Genomic DNA, 22,660 nt, shown 5'->3' on the forward strand with positions numbered 1-22,660 from the left:
GAATCATATTCGATATTTAACTATATAGACCACCAAAAATAATATAACTCCAACAATCAATAATATCATATATTCCTTCAAAAAATATATATACAAACAAAAGCATAAAGAAGAAAATGAAAATACGTATGGGGAAAAATACCAATTATAAAAAAAGGGAATACGAAAAAATACAAACAATTATTGAAGAACACACGAAAAACACTAACACACACGACAAACGGACTCAACGGAAAAGTTTACGACACGATGAATGGACTTAACGGAAAAATTTACGAGTAACGTTACCACGCAAAAAGACGAACAACGAAAAAGAAAAAAGGGAGATGCTATGGAATTGAAAATTAGAACAACGCAGTTAATTAAAATTAAAGTTCAACATCATAAAAAAATTGACTGAATTTAATTTTGGATTTAAAGTGAGAATTAATTATATTATATTTTAATCAAAATTGTTTTTCATGTAATTAGGTCCAGAAGCTCCAAGAACAGTCATCAATGGCTGCCATTCATAGAGATTTATATATTTCTATATGTACACAAACAAGCAGATAAGTTATGAAGCACATGATCATTCCTCGCTTGATTTTCCAAATCGCTCGCTCAGCCGTTAGATCTGGTTGTATTGTCTGAATCCAATTCGGCGGGATCTGGCGCCACCTTCAGCGGTGGCCGGAAACCTAAACATCGAAGATTGAATCTGTTGAAATTGAACTTCAAGAATCTTGAGCTTTTGTCATAACGGAGAGTCTACTAGGTCTTGGATGAAAATCTCCTCTTCTTTTCTGTTGATGCGATGAAGGACGAATCAACGCTGCAAGCGCTCTCTTCACAAGATCTCCTTCAACACCACGAATTCTCACTAACGAATTCGTCATAGCAGATCTACGCGCGTTGAGTCGATTCTGCGAATACGGAGCCGCTGTGGCGGCGCGTGAACCAAAGCCTTTGTGAAGACTACACCGAAACGAACCAGGATGCGTCGTAGGTGAACACATGCAAGTTCGTTTCGGTTGACTACTATTCTGTTTCTTCACACCGGTTCTAGGTACGGCTGAGATAGACCGGTTCGGTGAAATTGAACGGTCTAATGAAAACCGAACCGACGAAGCCGACGGCGATGAACCGTATAGGCTGACACGTGTCGGAGAAGTAGAGGCTCTGAAAAAGGAAGTAGAACGAGAAGTGAAGCTTGAGGTTGAAGAAGCAAAAGCGGTGGAAGAAGAAGAATAGTGAGAAGGTGAATCTTGTGAATTGCAGAATCTAGGTGAAGGTGAAAGGGATCTAAGTACAGTGTTGGTTCTTGATTTTCTAGAAGCTGCCGCCATTTTATTTTTTTTTGCTTTGAAGAAGAAAAGTAAAAAAAGAATGTTTTTCTATTTTTCTTCTTGTGTTTTCCCTACAGAATGGGTTTGAGTTTCTAGTTTGGCAAACCTAGCTTTACTCGAGCTATGTATATATAGGATTTTTGAAGAAGGTTGAATGTGTGTGTGGGTGCCATGTGTGGGCTATGACTCTTGCGATATTTTCTGCTTGGTGCATTTACTTTGTGGAATTATAGTGGTGGCCCTTGCGTGGTTCTTCTTTTTATTTGCTAGTTGCGTCTTATTAATTAACGCGCCTTATTAATTAATGGATTAATCAAATTTTGTAGGTTACATTAGATTTTGAGGAGTCTTGCAGATACATTTTAGTTTATAGGTGTAGATACATTTGATGTATTAATGCGAGCTAATAATGTCTCATTTTTACACTTCATTTGATGTTAATTTTTTTGCCATTAAGTTATCTAAAAAAACTACTACTTCATTTGTCTCAAATTAATTTTCGTTTTAAGATTGTGTGTGGTGTTTAAGAAAATACAGTAATTTGTTGGATTGATTTCCATGCAAATAATTATATGGAAAATGTTTACTAGTGCCAAAGCACTCTTTAAGGACCATAAATAGTAAATATAAGACGGATATGGGCGGATGTATTCATAGGCTATGTGGGGCTAAAGCCCCACATGCTATTTCCTAATTATATATATATATATATATATATATATATATATATATATATATATATATATATATATATATATTATAAAAAAGTTAATAGCTATTTTGGTTTCGAATGTGTAATAAATAGTCATAATAGTCTTTCAATGTATTTAAAATTTAAAATAGCCTGTGATTTTGTACTTTGTTAGACATAATAGTCTCTTAAGTGACAATAAGTAAGTATATTGAAGGGTTAATATGACAATATTAATGAATTATTTTAATGTTAGGGACTATTTTGACAAACGAAGTATACAATCATATGCAATTTAAATTTTTGATACATTAAGGGTCTATTTAGCCCCACATATATCAAATGTCTAGATCCGTCCACGAAGACGGATGAAGTAGCTTCTAACTGTGAAGATGCGATCATATCAATAATAATGTAACATTTTCCATCAACACTCTACAAGATAATATGTTTGACGTGTAGCTAAATTTCATATTAATAGAATCATTTTCCTTGCAAAAAAGGCGAAGACGAAAAGGAAGAATGATTATTTTTTATATTTATTGAATAACTAATGTATCTCATTCATAAAATAACTATATGCATCAATTATTTAATGAAGCTAGAAATGAACCGTTTCTTGTAAAAAAGACCAAAGGTATTATTTTATAACTTATTCATGAAAAGTATTACATACATAAGGAAGAGTTATTTTTTCTAGTAATAAGGAAGAGTTATTTTTTCTAGTAATCTTGTTTGTTAATTTGCTGTTGAAAATGGCGAGAGCAGATTTTTTTTTCTTTTTGAAAAAGTTAAATTACCCCATTAAAATTGACATCAAAGAGAATCGAACTCGAAACTTCAAGGAGGAACATATTCTCAAGTCCTAAGCTAATACCACCAGAACAACCCAAGTAGGTTTATGCGAGAACAGTTAAAAGTTAAAAAAATAAATATGCTTTGAAAGGTGTATGGCTAAAGTTCAATGTTTTTTCTAACATAGCTCAATGTTTCGTTAAAAAATGGAAAGGGGTGAAGAACTTCAGTCTAGACTATATGGTAACAATTACCATATGTTTCAATTAAATATCTTATATCATATATTAAAATCATTATCATCCTTTTTTTACAGAAAGTCAATATCATCCTAGTAAGAATGGGCTGATAAGGAATCAAGTAGGAGTTAATAAAAAATATCTGAATTGGAATTAACTGTATAGAATTTGTAATAATTAAATTAAAAAGAAAAGGAAAGGAGATGCAAGTTGTTGATTACTGTATTTTAAAGATAAGAATGGGTTGATTGTGAAATAACAATTTTTTTCAGAATAGGAATTAATTATTCGGAATGAAAAAGATAAAGAAAGAAAATGCGATTTTTTTTTTTAAAAAACCTTGTTCCCAAAAAAAAATTCAAAACTGACCCCCTATGAGACTTATTTTCCAAAATGACCCACTTTCAATTTTTGTTGATTTTTTTTTGTCGTTTTCCTCATTCCCGCCATTTGAAACGGCGGGAATGAGCCACCATCCGACACATGTCACATCGTTGCGGTCATGCGAGGTTTGACTTATTTTTTTGAATTTTTTTTTCGGTCCCGCCATTTCAAACGGCGGGAATGAATATTTAATTTTTTTTTCGTTTTTTGTCGGCCGTTTTTTGTTTTGTCTGTAGTGTATCGGAAAATTGAGAAAAAATTTATATTTGCTCCCGGTATCGAGAAAATTGAGAAAATCCTGTAGTGTATCGAGAAAATTGAGAAAAAATTTATATTTGCTCCCGGTATCGGAATATCGGAAAATTGAGAAAAAATTAATATTTGCTCCCGGCGGGGTCGAACCGGGCGCGCGCTCCCGGCGGGAGTCGAACCGGGCGCGCATGGGACAAAGCAATCCTGTGTTGACAACGAGCCGGTGTAGAATTGTTGTCAATTTACGCATCCAATAATATATATACCATTTCTTAAAACAGTTTTACACACCATGAACCATCCAATTTTTCATTTTTGTTTTTTTTAATATAAGTCTTATAAAATATATATATATATATATATATATATATATAGGAGTTTTTATAATTTTAATTGGATTCTAGATTTTATTTTGAAAAATTTGTCCGACGAATATGAACAAACTCTAGATTTTATTTTAAAAAATTACCGAGACGAATATGAACAAAATCTAGATTTTATTTTGAATATATATATTTTGAAATAATATATATATATATATATATATATCATTTCGTCGGATAATTTACCGGTGAAAAATATATATTTCGTCGAATTATCATAGGGGGATAATTTCGTCGAAATATATATTATCCCCTATGATAATTTCGTCGAAATATATATTATCCCCCTATGAAAATTTCGACGAAATATATATTATCCCCCTATGATAATTTCATCGAAATATATATTATCCCAATTAAAATTATAAAAACTCCTATATATATATATGTATATTTTATAAGACTTATATTAAAAAAAACAAAAATGAAAAATTGGATGGTTCATGGTGTGTAAAAGCTGTTTTAAGAAATGATATCTATATTATTGGATGCGTAAATTGACAACAATTCTACACCGGCTCGGTGGCAACATAGGATTGCTTTGTCCCATGCGCGCTTTGGGTATATATATATTTTTTCTCAATTTTACGATACCTTGCAGACAAAACAAAAAACGGCCGACAAAAAACGAAAAAAATTAAATATTCATTCCCGCCGTTTGAAATGGCGGGACCGAAAAAAATTCAAAAAAATAAGTCAAACCTGCATGACCGGTAACGATGTGACATGTGTCGGATGGCGGCTCATTCCCGCCGTTTCAAATGGCGGGAATGAGGAAAACGACAAAAATTAAATATTCATTCCCGCTGTTTGAAATGGCGGGACATTAAATATTCATTCCCGCCGTTTGAAATGGCGGGACCGAAAAAAAAATTCAATAAAAATAAGTCAAACCCGCATGACCGGTAACGATGTGACATGTGTCGGATGGCGGCTCATTCCCGCCGTTTCAAATGGCGGGAATGAGGAAAACGACAAAAAAAAATCAACAAAAATTGAGAGTGGGTCATTTTGGAAAATAAGTCTCATAGGGGTCAGTTTTGAATTTTTTTGGGAACAGGGTTTTTAAAAAAAAAAACTCAGAAAATGCAAGTTGTTGAGTACTGTATTTAAAAGATAAGACTGGGACCAGTCAAAGAAAAAAAGACAGCACTGGAAACAAATATAAAATGTCATAAAGGTAGGGACGCAAAAGCAAATATGAAATTCTGGTATATCGATTGCAAAGGTGTTGGGTAGGCACAACAGAAAATAGAGTCTTTAACCAAAGATAAAATAAGGTTGGGTTAGTTGACCTGAAAGGAGGACGTTGAGCCCTCTGAATCGTGATCCAACGGCTTTCAGTTCCACAAAGCTGTGTGCTGCCCATAATATTAGAAAGCGACAAAATAAGATACAACCGTTTTAAATCCACTGAACTTAGTTTACAGATTTCCTCATTTTCCTCAAAAGGATTAAGATTCTCTATCTGCTACACTGCCACCTATTAGTACCAACATTACTTAAGGAGCAGTTAATTAATTATTATCTGAAACTTAATAGCTAATCTACTGTCACTTTACATGACCAAATTAGCCTTAATGCTTCCATAAAATTTCTTGAATATTTTTTTATCGCATACGTGATTGTCAAGATTCTTGTTGGATATGTCTATAAAGTCTAATTCGACTTATAATATCGGTGTTGTTTAGTTAAACACATTCGTTTATTTAAATTTCAAACTTCGTTACTTTATATTTGAATTTCAGATTATATTTGTCACATTGCATATCTATATAAAGATTATTGTGCGATATGAATTACTTTCATCATCTCTTATTATTTGATCTTTCAACAAAGCTCATGGGTACTAACAAACAATTAGTGCTAAATTTGTCAAAAATGTATTTTTTTTAGTCATCCCTACAATTATTGATATCATAAGAGAGAAAAAGAGAATTTATATATTTTTTTTATCGCATACGTGATTATCAAGATTATTGTTGGATATGTCTATAAAGTCTAATTCAACTTATAATATCGATGTTGTTTAGTTAAACACATTCGTTTATTTAAATTTCAGATTTCGTTACTTTATGTTTGAGTTTCAAATTATATTTGTCACATTGTATATCTATATAAAGATTATTGTGCGATATGAATTACTTTCATCATCTCTTATTATTTGATCTTTCAACAAAGCTCATGGGTACTAACAAACAATTAGTGCTAAATTTGTCAAAAATGTATTTTATTTTAGTCATCCCTACAATTATTGATATCATAAGAGAGAAAAAGAGAATTTATATTTTTCAATAATAGACCAAATATGAATATTGTTGATCCACAAGTTCTAACTCGAACTTTTATTTTTATTTTTATATGAAGCTAAATTAGCCCACCTAAATTAACACCTTTGAGAATCAAACTCGAAACCTCGAGGAGGAGCACACTCGGTGTCCCAAGCCAATACCACTAGGCCAACCCAAGTGGGTTAGTTCTAACTCGAACCTTGGCTCACTCACTTATGTTTGTGAATTTTCAATTGTTATTGTCGTTTTTGTATACCTAAGATAAATATGTTTTTATAAAGAAGATGTATTAGATTGGTCGAAGGTCCGGAATCCACAATGTATAAGGCCCGATTTACGAAGGCCCAAAACCAACCGTATTCTTTCCAACCACTAGATCCTCCCGTTTATTAACGAGTCGACGACCGGTAACATCCGTTTGAACCGAACATTGATGAGCGTTGTTCGTAATGGAGTCTCCATCACTCTCCAACGGCTCCATTTCGTAGCCTATAAAAAGCATCCTTCACTACAATGTAAGGTACAAACTTTTCTCTCTCTTGACACCTCTAAATTTTTGCCCTCATATTGACTTCGAACATCGAGTGTACGGGTATCATCCTTCAATACTTATAATTGATATATTTTTAATTTTGATGTTATAACATAGATTGAAGTTAAATAATTCTTATAAACCTTCCAAAACCCTCCAAAAATCTTTTTCCAATACTATTTTTGAGTTCATCCAAATTAGAGGAATTTTGTATTATGAAGAAGAAAGAAAAAACTAAATCCTCCATGGCCCTTCTCTCCCAAAACTCTTCATTCTTTTCCTTTGCTAATTCCTTTTTTCTAAAGTCTCATCCCCACTTCTCATCCAAACTCACAAACAAATTCTAAAATAGTTTTATGCATGTTACGGCGGCTCATATATGGAGGAAGGATTTTCCATTGAAGGTCTCGGTGTTTGCACGACGTCTCTTTTAGAATAGGTTACCCTTAAAGACAAATCGTTCCGTAGAGGCATTATCTCTTCGAGGCTCAACCGTGTGTTTTGGGTTGTGGGAATCGGGAATCGAGTCACATCTTTCTCTCGACATGTCCTCTTTTTGGTCGGTTATGACACTTGGTTAGGAGTTGGCTCGGTGTTTTTTCGGTGGATCCATCTAATATTCGGGATCATTTTTATTTGTTCGGTACATCTTCTCGGTTTTTCAAAATCTAGATGCTCTCTAATGCATTTGATTTGGTTTGCTTGTTCGTGGGTGATACGGAAGGGAAGAAATGATAGGTTGTTTAACAACAAAGAAACCTCTCCGGCTCGGCTTTTGGAGCATGTTAAACTTCTCTCCTTCTTTTGGTTTAAAGCTAAATATACCATTTTTCTCTATAGCTATCATAACTAGTGTCAAACCCCATTTCTCCATTTACGTGTGTGGGCATTGGTTAATGTGTTTTATTGTTTTCTCGAATGACCGTTGTAATTTTTGATTGTCTTCGTGGTACATCTTGTGTTGGGAATGGTAACCCGTTGTTTGTTTAATATATCATTTTGATTTCTTTAAAAAAATGAAATTAAGATATGCTAAAATTATATAATATCTATTTTTGTTAAATGATGTATTTTTTTTAAGAAAAAATAGAGTGCAAAAAATATCACATGATAGAATGACATCTTAAATATATTGACACCCAAAAACTACCACATATCATCTGCAACGACATAATAAATACATTAAAACAAAAATAGAAAGTAGACAAATACATCTTAAGGGAACTAGACCAAAACTAAGGAAATAAACATATGAATTTACAACAAACAACCGTCTCATTAAAAATCTTTACCTAAAAAATTAATTGGGATAAAATTGGAAGCATCTCAACATGAGGAGTGGAGAGAATATTCAACTTATTGTGGAGGGAGGAACCCATCATAAAATCAACACTTTAGTATGTCATTTTTGTTTGAGTAAGCGTCAAAATGAAAGCATTAGTTATTTTGATTTCTATAGATTTATTGACTTAATGAAGCAACAAGAAAACACATGATAATTTACACGTGATTAATTTGACACCATTTTCCTACGTAGACTATAAAGATGCTTTAAAACGTTATATTCACTTTCACACATAAAATCAATTACAATATTAGGAAGCAATTCAAATTATGTATACTCTACAAATTGAAGTTCCCCCATTCAAGAGTTACAAGAGATTATAACATACTCACTCATTGATAGGAGTCTCACACTACTATACACAAGAGATCTTGCATTCTTTTGTCTTGCTATTGGATTGAGATACCATGTAACTTTACTATACCATTCTTTCGTTTTAAATTATTTCAATTTTACCCATAAATTAACGGTGTGCACTAAATTTTTAAGTCATTATATTTCACTATTAATTTATGACAATTGTTAGTAACCAATATATAATGGAGACTTGTTTGAAAGAAAAAAAGTATGATGAAGACAATTTTGTAAAATTGTTATACATCTTCATTCATTTATTACTTTTCTTAATGTATACGAAACATCCTTTTAAAACGAAGGTATTACCATTCATAAAAGGGAGAGTAGCTTACATTTGTGACTGTTATGGACGTAGATGGTATTAATTATCTCAGATTTTCATGAAACTTCACCTTATGAGATATCTTCAAAATTCTAGAAACGTCTTCATCAAACAACAATATCTCTTGAATTTTTGTCTAAAAATTCTAGTAAGCGATTTCCCAACACAATATTAGGACCCCACGACACGATTGGCAAAGGCAAACATCCTCCACTATGAAAGGGTTTGATAAATTAAGTCGACACACATGGGTTGTGGGTAACTCTTATTTAATGATTTAGTTGCATACTTTGCAAATTGTTGAAAAGCATATTGGAGTCGGTCAAGAAAAGAAAGGACCAAAATAATCAAACCTTAGCTGCATGATAGGATACGATACCGAAAGGGTTGTGCTCTCCATTAGTTTCTTTTGGAAGATTCTCAATGATAGAAAAAAGGAACTATAAAACAAAAACGACACGTAGTGTCCACGGAAGTGTGTTTGTTTTGAAATTGAGAAATTGGTAGCTACTATTGACTATTAAGCCAATTAATATTCCCATAGGCTCTTGCCGGTCACTAATGAGCCAATTAATCAAAGTACTTTTTTAAACTCAATTAATTAAAATACTTAGATTCATAGATAGTGTGACATGAATATATGCCATTTTATTTAGACCATGTTGTGTTCACGAATAAACTCCAAATATACAAAGCAGCAGCCTTTGTACTCAATGTTACATGAGACAATTGTTCAGCAAATCCTTATAAAATTGTAGACTCCAAACCTAAAAACGTGTTTTACATGGATAATATTCAGGGATTATGTTAGAAAGTATCTCTGTACAATATTTTCCACTATCAATGTTGAGGAATTGTTGGATTAATTATTTAATTAATCAATTATGGATTGACAATAATCAATTATTATAAGTTGATGTCATAATATAAATTATGGTCTATTGTGTTAAGCACTAGTTAGTTGATGAATATAAGTGATTGGACTATTCTTTCTAAATGGACGTGATGGGTTGGACCATTTAATTAAGCCCAATGAGAGGTCCCTAACGTCATCCCATCGGACGGTTAATTATTCTCAACATCATGGTGAAAACCTATAACTAGACGGAATGAGGGTAGTTATCCCTCTCATAGTTGTCGGCGTTGTTTACGTTTATCCTTCATCAACCTAATTCAAAGGTACACAATTCTTCTTTCTTCTTTATTATTGATAATATGCTATAACTTGTATCTATAAACACTAAAACTTTTATCAATTGGTATCGAGCCTACTAGATACATTTTATGGCTATTGTTAAATCACAACACCGATCCTATTTTGTTATTTACTGTCGTAGATCGATGATTCTTGTTTGTGATTGTATGCTATATGCATCGTATTTTTTCTTGTTTTATTGCTAGAAGCATAGAAGCATCATACACTAAATCATAAAGCTTTCTTATGCCTTTTATTTAAACTGTTACGATGCACAAAAATCTATATATGATCATGTGTTTGTGCAAAGTTTTGGTTGAACGCCGACTTATTATGCCGACTTATTATGCGATCGACACCCTTCATAGAAAAATCATTTGAGGGCTTTTGTCAATTGATGTTGTATACATAAATCATAATTGAAATCGGCAGTTTCTAGTATATTATATGAATAATGAGAAATCTTTTCAGATCAACGATGAACCCTAATATTTCAATTGAGAATTTCTCTTAGACGGGTTGATAATACTATAAACACGATTCACGTGGTAACAATTGCGACTGTGACTGTAGCGAGTGGGGTATGTGTCAAGTAGTAAAATTCTGTTTTTTATTTTCTTTTACCAAATAATAATATTATTCTAAATATTTTGGTAAATTTTGGAATTTGTTTTGACACCTGAAAATTTTATATGGGGATAATTAAATTTATTCTAAAATATTATATTCTCAAAATTTGTGTGAAGATTTTATGAACATTTCATATTCTGTTATGACACTTAGAAAAATTTAAATTCTCTCTAAATAAATGTGTCAATGAAGAATTGTTCATCCCCAAAATTTAAGTAAATACTCCATTATTTAGGGATAATTTTTGAATTTCTTTTGTACCCAAAATATTTAGAAGATTTGATTTATTTTATACCCTTAAGATCTGGGATTTAAATTACTTTATGAAATCTCTTAATATTTGATGTAAATTAATATGAGAATCATATACCCTTTTAAATCATATATATATTCTCTAAATTTTAGTCTAAAATATTCTATGTGAAAATATTTGTTATAGTACTAACACTTAGGTAAAGTGTTATAATTGTGAAAATTCTTAAACTCAAACTTATATTCTTGCATCAAATATTCTATATTAATATATATTTTGAGATTTGTTGATACCCTCAAAATTATTTGTTCTTTCAAGAATAATTTGACTACTATACTATATAGTATATTCTTGATTTGTGGGTTTCAAAATTTTGTCAAATCTTGAATAGATCGTATATTAATTGAGCTGAGAATAATTTAGTTCAAAACATATATTCTCAATATTTGAGCTTAAACTATTTTGAAAATCCTTTCTTATATTAGTAACACTACTATCTAATCAATTAAAATGTTACTATTGTGAATTTATAGAAGGCTCAATTTCATTAATTTTTAATGCCAAATATAATTAATTTAAATTTTACGATTTTAAATATTCTTGGCATTTTAAATATTCTAATATAAGATATTCTTTAATTCATATTGTCTTAGCATAAAGATCCAAAGTTTACTATTTGATCATTCTTTTGACGACATGTTTAAACTAAGACATTGTCTTTGTTTTTTGTCACAAATTGTTTTAAAGGGTCTTCATAATATTTTGTTTTCAAAATGAGTATAGTGAGTTGTATATTATATATGTCATTTATATTAGTTGAATCTAAAATTGGCATTTTTCTCTTTAATATACATTATGCTTTCTACTATACTCTCTAATCTAGACCCGTAGTTTATTACTCTAAATTTTGTGACAAATATTATTATGTGTCTTGTCGCAATTAAATATTTGGATCACAATAATATTAAACTATATATTTTATATATAGTGAATAATGCTAAAATTCTAATTATGAATTAAAATTTGTACGCCTCTTTGTTGTTTATCCGTTAACTATTATCAAAACAACTTATTAAGAATTGAGGCAATTTTTAAAATATGTATCATCCTTACATTTGAATTCTTATATAAATCATATTGATTTATTTTTTAATTAGAGTCTCACATATGCTTATTTATAATTGTTTATTCTCTATTGTGGAATATTTTGAGATGACTATATATATTATAAGATATTCTCGTTAAGTCATCAAAAGGCATTGACTCTAAGTATAAGGATGAATGTCACACTCGCGAGGTAAGTTGTTATTTAATTATTTTATCCTCTTGTGATTTATTGCTTATTATTGCACATATGAAGAAATTTAGTTCTTCTTCTCTTTTGTTGTGCAGTTATGATATCCTATAGAAAAGAAATTCTTTTTCGTAATATTCTAAACAACTCGTTGTTATATACTATTTTCTTACTATAATGCTCCATTTTGTATATATGTTCTTTCTAATTTATAGTGGGAGTATTGAAAAAAAGTTATTTTAAGAGTTCTATTCTGGATAAATTAGAAAACTATTTGACACACTTGTATTCCAAATAATAACTTTTGTTATTATACTACTTCATATAAAAGAAATTCTAAAGTCATATTTATGATGTGCTAATTTAAAATATTGTTAAGCACATTTTTCTATTATTTGAATATGACCGAAGTTGAGTAAATTAAGTACAATTGTTTATGCATGATATTATTGTATCATATTCTCTTAAGCATAAACATTATTTATTTGTATAATTGTAATCTCACCTATCGTGGGTACAATTATGCGAATTTTGTTAAATAGATTAGCATTATATTGGTAACGGTCATACCCTATCGGCGTGTTGTTATTAACATAATTGTTATTATTCAATGTACCTAAAATGTTTATACTTATGTCAATTATAATACTTTATCAATGTTTAAATGTTGATACATAAGAATTGTACATTGTGATGATATAATTCTTACTTATTATTATCCTTAAGGTCCTTGAATGAGATTACAATAAGTAAGTTACTCTATTAAAAGACATGTAGAAAATTGTATAAATTTTGCAATCCAAAATTATTACATTTTGAATTAAATTTCTAACTAAATGTGATTTTTTATATATATAAATATATCGGATTGCTACTATCCCTTTGTTATGTGAGTGACGGACATACCCTATCGGTGTGACGTTACTTAACATATCATTTTGTGATAGAGAAATAGTTGAATATTTTATTAAAATATCTTTCAAACTTTTTAATTCAACTATCATTGTCTATTCTCTATCAAGTGGGAGAATCATTGCTATGTATTGTGTAACGTGATGGACATACCCTATCGGTATAACATTACTTAACATAATCATCCTTTTGTGGGTAAGATAGTTTAACTATCATTCTCCACCAAGTGGAGAAAATATCATTCTTCAACAAGTGAGAATAATTCTACATGTCAACTAACTATATCTCATAAACAAATATATTTATTTGTTTCATAACTTTAGATATGAAATTATTGTAGAGACTTATATTGAGGATATTAATTACACTATTGCTATTCTTTAATACTTATGGAAACTTATGACTATTTTCTCTTATATCCTCGGTAATAATAAAATATAAGTCTTGTGTATTTCCGCTGCTTGTAACCTAATTTTTTCTCAAATGTGTGGAAGTATAATTGTAGTATTTGAGTTTTGAGTGAGTTACTAAAATTGTGAATAGAGTCTTATATCGTATTTTATAATAACAAGAGACTTATCTCACTCATATGATGATAAACTTTTGGGTTAATTATGTTTCTAGTCCCTATAAAATAGCGACCTTGTAAGTTTAGTCCCTACTTAATTTTAATAGCATTTTTAGCCCCTATAAAAAAAATTACTTATAATTTTAGTCCCTGCTAAAACAAAGTTTGATTAATTATCCTTAAACTCTTAAATTTTTGAACGATTTTTTTGAGACAAGATTAGAACACTATGAAAGGTTCGTTTACTAAAATTTAGAATTTTCGACATGAAATGAATTAAATATGAATTTTTTAAAACGACAAAAGTTAAAGATAAAAAGTAATAAAATCTGGATGTAGAAATCAAATTTTACAATAATTTTTTGCGGACGAACTTTTAGTAATGTTCTAAACATGTCTCAAAAAATTGTTCAAAAATTTAAGAGTTTAAACATAAATTAAACAAATTTGAATTGAGTAGGGACTAATACTCGGTGCGAGAAAAACAAAATTAGGGACTAAAAATGCTATTAAAATTAAGTAGGGACTAAACTTACAAGGTCGCTATTTTATAGGGACTAGAAACATAATTAACCCTAAACTTTTTATATAATCATCATATTCCGTCATATAAAGGTTACTATATTTATAAAATTCTTTGGAATTTTAGTTGTGAAAAAGGAGATCTTGTGTTATAAAATTCTTAAATGAAAATTTACATTCTCCTTAATTCCAAATGCAGAATATGTGGTTAACTATGAAACCCAATTCTTGATGATATCGCCATTGATAAAATATGTATTTAAGGGGTTTTATATTATCCTTGAGTTACCACTTGTGTTAATAATTCTGCTATGCTTATGTGCAAAATATGTGGTTGAGTTCATGAAACTCTGTTGGTTAAAATTGTATAAGCATTTATGTTAATAATTTTGCACTAGCAACTAAGTATCCCACTATTGAATATTACATTATTGTAATATTTTTATATCGATGATCACTAATGAGAATCCCTCTTACTCTTGTTTATATATATGTGGGATCGGTGGGAGTGTGTACACAACACTATATATTATGAGCTCAAATGAGAAATCTCACTCTTGTTTATATATATGTGAGATCAAGAGAAATGTGTACACAATATTATTCTCGTCATTGCCATATACTCTTGTGCACACTATAAAATATGGCATAACTTAAGAGACTTTAAACTTTAGTCTCATTCTATTATATTGAGATATATATTAAAATTCTATCAATCTCAATGAGCATCATAATTGGATGCTTAAGTCAATTTTGTTGGAATATGCACAATAACCTCGTAGCATGCAAATATATATTGTGCTTGTTTTACCAACATTCCACATTTTATGAGGTCATAAATAGTAAGTACAATGTATAAAACTAATATGTTAGAAAGTATCTCTGTACAATATTTTCCACTATCAATGTTGAGGAATTGTTGGATTAATTATTTAATTAATCAATTATGGATTGACAATAATCAATTATTATAAGTTGATGTTATAATATAAATTATGGTCTATTGTGTTAGGCACTAATTAGTTGATGAATATATGTGATTGGGCTATTCTTTCTAAATGGACCGTGATGGGTTGGACCATTTAATTAAGCCCAATGAGAGGTCCCCGCCCTCAGCCGTTTAACTATTTAAACGTCATCCCATCGAACGGTTAATTATTCTCAACATCATGGTGAAAACCTAGAACTAGAAGGAATGAGGGTAGTTATCCCTCTCATAGTTGTCGGCGTTGTCTACGTTTATCCTTCATCAACCTAATTCAAAGGTACACAATTCTTCATTCTTCTTTATTATTGATAATATGTTATAACTTGTATCTATTGATCTATGGCTAAACACTAAAACTTTTATCGGGAATGACTCAAAATTAGTGTGTTGGAAGTCTGAAAATTAGTGTCTTGGAAGTTTGAAACCGTGACACGATTTTGGTACCGTCACACGATTTCGACACGATTTTGAGGCGGTGTGTGGGTGTGTTTACGCAAGCTAAATCGTGACACGATTTGGGAAATCGTGACACGATTTTGACAGACCTGAAACACTATTTAAGCACTCTATGACCCATTTGTTGGGTAGGCTTGGTGAATCTCATAGAAACCAAAGGAGAGAACTTTTAGGGTTTGAGATACTAAATGTTGAGGGTCTTTGGGTGAGGTTCAAAGCTTCAAGATGTGGATCTTGGAGAACCAAAAGAGGGAGCTCTTGGGAAAAAGGTTGGTGCCTTTTGGGGAAGATTCTTGGGGCCGGGAAACACATGAGTGGAGAGTATTTTTGTGAGCAACTTGGGTGAGTCTTGTGAAACCAAAAGAGAAGATCCTTAGTGAAATCAAAGGCTATGGTTGGTTCTCTTTTGGGGGTTAGATTCTAGAGTTGGGAAACAATTGTAAACACCTTGGGTGAGTGAAAATCATTGAGTGTCTTGGTCATTGATGAGATTGGAAAAATGGGTAGAAATTAGGGTTGTTCTTTGTGAGCTTGTTGAAGCTAATTTATTGTAACTCATTTGTATCTCTTTGTAAGAACTTATTGACGAGTGGATTGGAGAGATCAATCTCTCCCGCAGTAGGTCAAGTTGGACCGAACCGGTGAACATTTCTTGGTGTTGTTGTCTTTTCTCTACTCTCTTTGTCTTGTTTATTCTTTGGTCCAATTGTGGTTTTGCTATGCACTTAATTTCTAGATTAGATCTAAATTGTTGTTGTTGTTGTTGCTGCGGTTATTTTGGTTATTGGTTGCCATTGATATTTATTCCACGAATCTAAATTTCATTGATGTGAGGTTTGTAATTTTGACCGAATTCACAACAATCAATATAAAAGAACAGAATGTTGATTTTTAAAAGCAACATGAATTAGTTATAGATACTTGGATTTCTAACCATTTGATCAAGAGTTCGATTTTTAATTGGTATGTATGACAAAAACATTTGTCGCGAGAAATCACCCCTTAGACGTTCTTTCGGTGTAATAAAAAGTAACATAGAGTACAAAGGCTGCCACTTTGTATTTTTGGAGTTCATTTGTGAACACAACATGGTCTAAATAAGATTGCATATATTCTTATTTATTTTTTAGGGGAAAATGGCATATATTCATGTCACACTATGGTGTAAACTAAAAAATAAGGGTAATTATCATCCGTATTTTCTTTATATATATCATACTTTCATGTCATCCTTACTTACGGGTTCACCAATTTTTTTTAGAGGGTGTACATATCGTTTTTTTTCTTCTTAAAATAATAATATATTTTTTGACTAATTGAAAAAATGAATTTGAATTGTTAGGATATACATCAAGTGCTTGAGTTTTAGATAGAACCACGGGCAATTGGATAGAATCTCAAATAAAACAAAATGAATGTTCATCCTAATCAGTCTAGCTTGAAGTAGCGTGGAGTCAACGATTAGCTGAATAACCAGTTAGTATTATGTTAACAAAGACGGCACGCATTGTTGCATAGTGGTTTGCGTCTTCGAATGCTTCTTTGTTCTAATCTCTTATGAGGTTTTCTATAAGAATTTAGAGAATAATTATTAAGAATAAACAAAAAATTCTAGTAAGTATTCTTATTTTTTTCTCTTTCAAATTCACACCTTTGATGAGCATACAATGATTTAATGGACGCTGCATGTCGTGGTGGTCTTTTTAGACTCAGATGGCCATTGGTTGAAGGTATACATAAAAGATCGAAGTTTGTGATGCCGTTCATGCAAAAGTATGTGGAATGTACATTAGAATGCAAATTGCGAGAAGATAAGAGAGTTTACCAATTGAAAGTGACTCAAATTAAGCTTCTAATTGACATTGTAACAAGAAGATGTAAGCTTAACATAAACACCGCTAGCTTTGGTTCTTTGATTCCATGATCTTTCCAACTTACGGTTAAACACACCTATTGGATAAGAAATAGATCACTGATTTATTAACTAATTTTAGTCTCAACCAAAATTTGTATCATACAAATTTTTTGAAGACTCCATCCAGCAAACTTCAAAATCTCATCTTTAATGATATAATCGAGGCTTTCATGCTTAAATTTTAGTGTAGTCCTAGAATTTTTTCGATTTTTAGACTTGCCCAAAAATAATTATGTTGGTCTTAATTTATTGGTAGGAAAAGTAAAGTAATATTTTTTTGATTAATGAACTAATCCGCTAGCTTTTCTTGAAAGGAAATGAATTTGTCTTTTCTAGTTTTGAATAGTTCTCGTAGTCATTTTAATATTTGTTTGTAAGAAAAACAACGTGATAGATAGAGTTTTCTCCTTGCCTCGAGAACTTCCATTTCATTCTTTCTTAATTCTTTTGCAAAGGCCTAAGAAAATTATTAACAATATACTCTAAGACAGATATCTCTTTTTTTTTTTTTTGAAGAATCTAAGACAGATGTCTCTATACACGTCTTTTATCGGTTTAAAATTATATAATATTGGGTTTCATCATATTTGGTGAATAACGAACAATCCAAATTTATATTGGGTTTCACTATATTAGGTGTATAATCCCTCAAAAAACTATATTAGGTGTATAAGCCGGTAAGAAACACTACTTATACGGTCTCGTAAGGTAAGTCCGTTGATATCTATCGGACATTATTGATAGGAGTTGAAGTTTGAACATGAGATTTCTTAAGGTAAGTCTGCTGATATCTATCGTACATTATTGATAGGAGTTGAAGTTTGAACATGAGATTTCTTAATTTTTCACATTTATGAGATATTTTAGCATATGGAGGCTTATAGTCGAATTGAGTTGACTATAAACATAAGAAGAATGATATTTATACTATCATTTTTGAACAATTTTGAGACAACTATTTTCTCTCTCTTCTTTTAGGATATAAATAATAGAAAGAGAGAAAGAAGAGAAAGAGAGAGTAAGAACACAATATAAGAGAGATGTTCGACAATAATTGTATAAATATTACTCCTATTTCTCTAAATATAACCAATGAATTATTTTTATTTTTTTTAGGGAAACTAATGAAACTTTTTAGTTATATAGAAGTCATTCAAATGTTGGTCCTAGCTAGTAGAACTAAACTCACATCACTTTGTCGCGTAAGTGTAGCTCAGTTGATAGGTACAGGGATAATTTGTGTAACCCCAGCATTCTTTACCTCTTCACACATAATATGTGTGAATCTAGCCACTCACTTTCAAGTAAGATCTTAAATTTGAGTACTATGGATTAAAAAAAAACATAGCGGGGAAAGGTGGTCCGACATGTTTTGTGACAAATATTAGTATCTCAATGTCGGTAAATACTTGGTTTTAATACAATGGTTAAAAATTAACATGGATTGTATAATTACAAGGAATTATTTGCCTAATAACAGTCTTTTTCCATTCTTGTGCACAGCCAATGAATGTTACAAAAGTGAACTTAAGAACTAAGATATAGAGGGCCAGAGGGACATGTTCTTTCTCATATCGTAATTCTGTTTTCTGAAGTTTACAACATTTTACAGATCACAATCCTATTGAGTTATTAGAATTGGGGTGCACTTAACTCGACTATTACAAAACTAGTTAGTAAAGCAAAAATTATACCTATTTATAAATTTATGTTATGACATATTTCATCCGATATGAGACTCTTAATGCAAGCGTCTTACATTTAAAGTTTAACAGATCTTGACTGAACCGTAAGTTGAATGGTTTGATAGTAGTGATATGATAACAAAGGCGGTGGCTATCCACCACTTATGGACTAAACATCTAGAACGTTATATGATTGGTCCGATAGTTGTGAGCTCAATGGATTTCGAATAAAGCTCGATATTGAACCTATCTCAACTTTTATGAAATCTACATGTAAAATGACAATCATTCTTCTTTTTCCTACTTGTAATTATTTTCATGTCATATTTTCTTCAATGTGTTTCTCTTATCTGTTATATAAAACATCTAACTTTTCTTCTCAATGAAGCAGAATAAAAAGATTTAAAGCTATATGATTATGAGTTGGACAGAAAATCCATGTGACTGTATTCCCTATTGTTTGCCTAAGTATGTAATTTGGTCATTATTCCTAGGTACTCTGAATTTCTTCCTCACATGTTTTGTCCATCTTTCGATACCAAACAAACCACTATATAAAATCTCAATCATTAACCAAATCAAACAATACCATGGATCTACCATGCCCATACTCACGATTCACACAATTATATGTCTTTTCTTGCCACGATCAATATTCTCTGGTGTAGCTAAACAATGATTTAAACCGACAGACAATTTTTATTTTAATATACTCCCACCACGTGGGAGCTTCCCATGCCATATCAGGGAACATTGTAGACATATTGTTTGTTATTTGGATTGTTTAAAGAATCAATAATTCATTGTTGGATGCAAAATGTCTAACCATTTCGAATACTATATGTTGGTAAATTTCAATTCATGTTCAGTTTTTTTATTAATTAACAAATTCAATCAACGTGAAAGCATTCATGTTGTCTGATTTAGCATTATTCGATCGGTTGTCACATGAACAAATAATTACTAACCATTCTTTCATTCTCTTTTGGCACTTTTTTTGTTAATTTTTCTTTTCTTTCTATAAAACTTTATTTGCCTATCAAGTGGAAGCAATAGCAATGAATGTATGTAATTATACCAAAGAAGTAATGTATATTAGCCAGAAATTGAAAGTGCAATGCATTCGTTTTCAACGCAACGTATTTTTTTTTGTGGTGGTGGGGTTTGAATCTTGGACCTTGCATATTCTTTCTATAAAACTTTATTTGCCTATCAAGTGGAAGCAATAGCAATGAATGTATGTAATTATACCAAAGAAGTAATGTATATTAGCCAGAAATTGAAAGTGCAATGCATTCGTTTTCAACGCAACGTATTTTTTTTTTGTGGTGGTGGGGTTTGAATCACTGACCTTGCATATATTATGCATTGTTCATACCAATTAAATTTAAGCTCACGAGGACTTTCAAAGCAACGTATTAAAGTGGTCATATACCATTTCATTTTGAAGAAAAATACATAATTTATGTGGCAATGAACCATCACTTGTATGCATATGAACACTAGCAGAGGGAATAATAGGCCACTTCCTAATCAATGATCAACTGTTTTTTTTTTAATTATTTTTTTTGAAGAAAATCAATCATCAACTGTTAATTGATGGACGGCAAAGACTTTTAATTATTTCAAATTCAATTTTGGAATTTTCCTCAACTGCATTTATTTATGGTTTTGAGTTGCAACGATGAACTGGCATCATCTACCAACTTTGCATAATTTGAGGGGAAATCTCAGCAGATTTTGTAGAGAAACATTTGTATTTTGACAACTTATTCAAATTGAATTGTAAATCACGTGTATGTGTATGAGACAATTACTTGTTCTGGAGCCACTCTAAGATGGTTGGGGTGCAACTAAAAAAAAATTAAGTTTATTTCATCCAATAAATATATGCTCCTTTATGTGACGATTATATATATAAAAGAAATTTAATTATATAATTATTAAGAAATTTGATTAGGTGCCATTATTTTTTATCTCATAAAAAACTATTTGTATTTTAAAATATATACTATATTTTATGGAAACTTTTTCCATGCAAAGAAAAGAGCAGTCACTGAAAAATATAACTTATATATTAGTTGTTTTTTTTTTTTTTTTAACAAGTCAAGATGAATTATATAACACATCAAAGGTAACCTAAGGTAGCCACTATTAACAACAGCAAAAACACAACAACAACAAAAATTACAAGATGAATCTCATGTAAGCTAAGGAATTTGGCGACCAATCATGATAAGTGAAAACGAAATTAATCATATTTGCTTTTAACCAAAAACATGATTGCAACTTAAATTTGTCAAACATGTGATCGGTGTCAACATCTTTGTTGCAGAAAATATTATTATTCCTTTCTTTACAAATTATCCAAACGCACGAGAACCAGATCACCTTCGTAAATGGATGAGTAAACCGAGGAAACCCGCCAACCGACCAAACTGAACAAAATGGTCTTTTATAACAACAATGTCAGCCAAAGAGACGCCTAACCAATACCGAACACGATGCCACAAAGGAGCAAAGAAATTAGAAACAAAGAATAGTTTTCAACCGTCTCCTGTGATTTGCATCCTGGAAGACATGATGAAATTATTGAAAATAGTAAAAGTAATTAAATTATACATATTTGAGTGAAGGAATTGTGCGTCAATTTTTTCCAAATATCTACTCAATTTTTTTTCCAAATATATATAAAATTTGAGTGGGACCAATTAATTAGTAATTTTTTTAAAATTTCATTCAATAATATTTTAGAGAGTTTCTCTATTTTTAGTGGATTTCGGAACCCTATTTTAACAAGTTTGTCGTTTGCAAACTTATTTCCTTTCAATCTATATTTAGTGCCGACTAACCTACACTTCCGACTACGTCAACTTCATTTTTTTTCTTTATCAAGTGGAAATAAAAGAACAACAAACAAGAGAAGCTAGCTAAGGTCTTACTTTGATGTATCCTAAAGCATCAACAAGAATACAATGAGAAAGCCATGGAGGACAACTGCTCAATTTGGTTTGCAAAACGGTAAGTACTTAGACGAACGGTACAAGATAGAACAACACAACACAAGGTAGAACGGCACATGACAAATTTTTATATGATTGATTTTTTTTTTGTTTTATACGATTTTTGGGGGACGAAATGCTATTTTGGTATTTTAAACAACTTGTATGTGGGACAAAAAGTTGTCTTGTGGTTTGGTGAGGGACAAAAATATCGCTTTTGTCTGTCCCGCCTCCAGGTTGTATTGTACACGAAACAGCTTTTACAAATCAAATAGAGGACAACTTTAGTTGTTCTATCCCGTGCTTCATTTTTTAGCAAAT

General features: G+C 30.9%; 1 protein-coding gene across 1 annotated transcript; it reads right to left on the reverse strand.

The window, feature by feature from the left end:
- Positions 1-481: 481 nt before the first annotated feature.
- Positions 482-1,584, reverse strand: LOC146902355 (uncharacterized). The gene has a single exon (XM_085738875.1). The coding sequence runs from the start codon at positions 1,326-1,328 to the stop codon at positions 717-719; it is 612 nt and encodes a 203-aa protein (XP_085595001.1). The 5' UTR covers positions 1,329-1,584; the 3' UTR covers positions 482-716.
- Positions 1,585-22,660: the final 21,076 nt, after the last annotated feature.

The sequence above is a fragment of the Medicago sativa genome, chromosome 8 (assembly GCF_051527215.1).
Source record: "Medicago sativa cultivar Bolivia chromosome 8, Bolivia_mono, whole genome shotgun sequence".
In the NCBI taxonomy this organism is placed as follows: domain Eukaryota; kingdom Viridiplantae; phylum Streptophyta; class Magnoliopsida; order Fabales; family Fabaceae; genus Medicago; species Medicago sativa.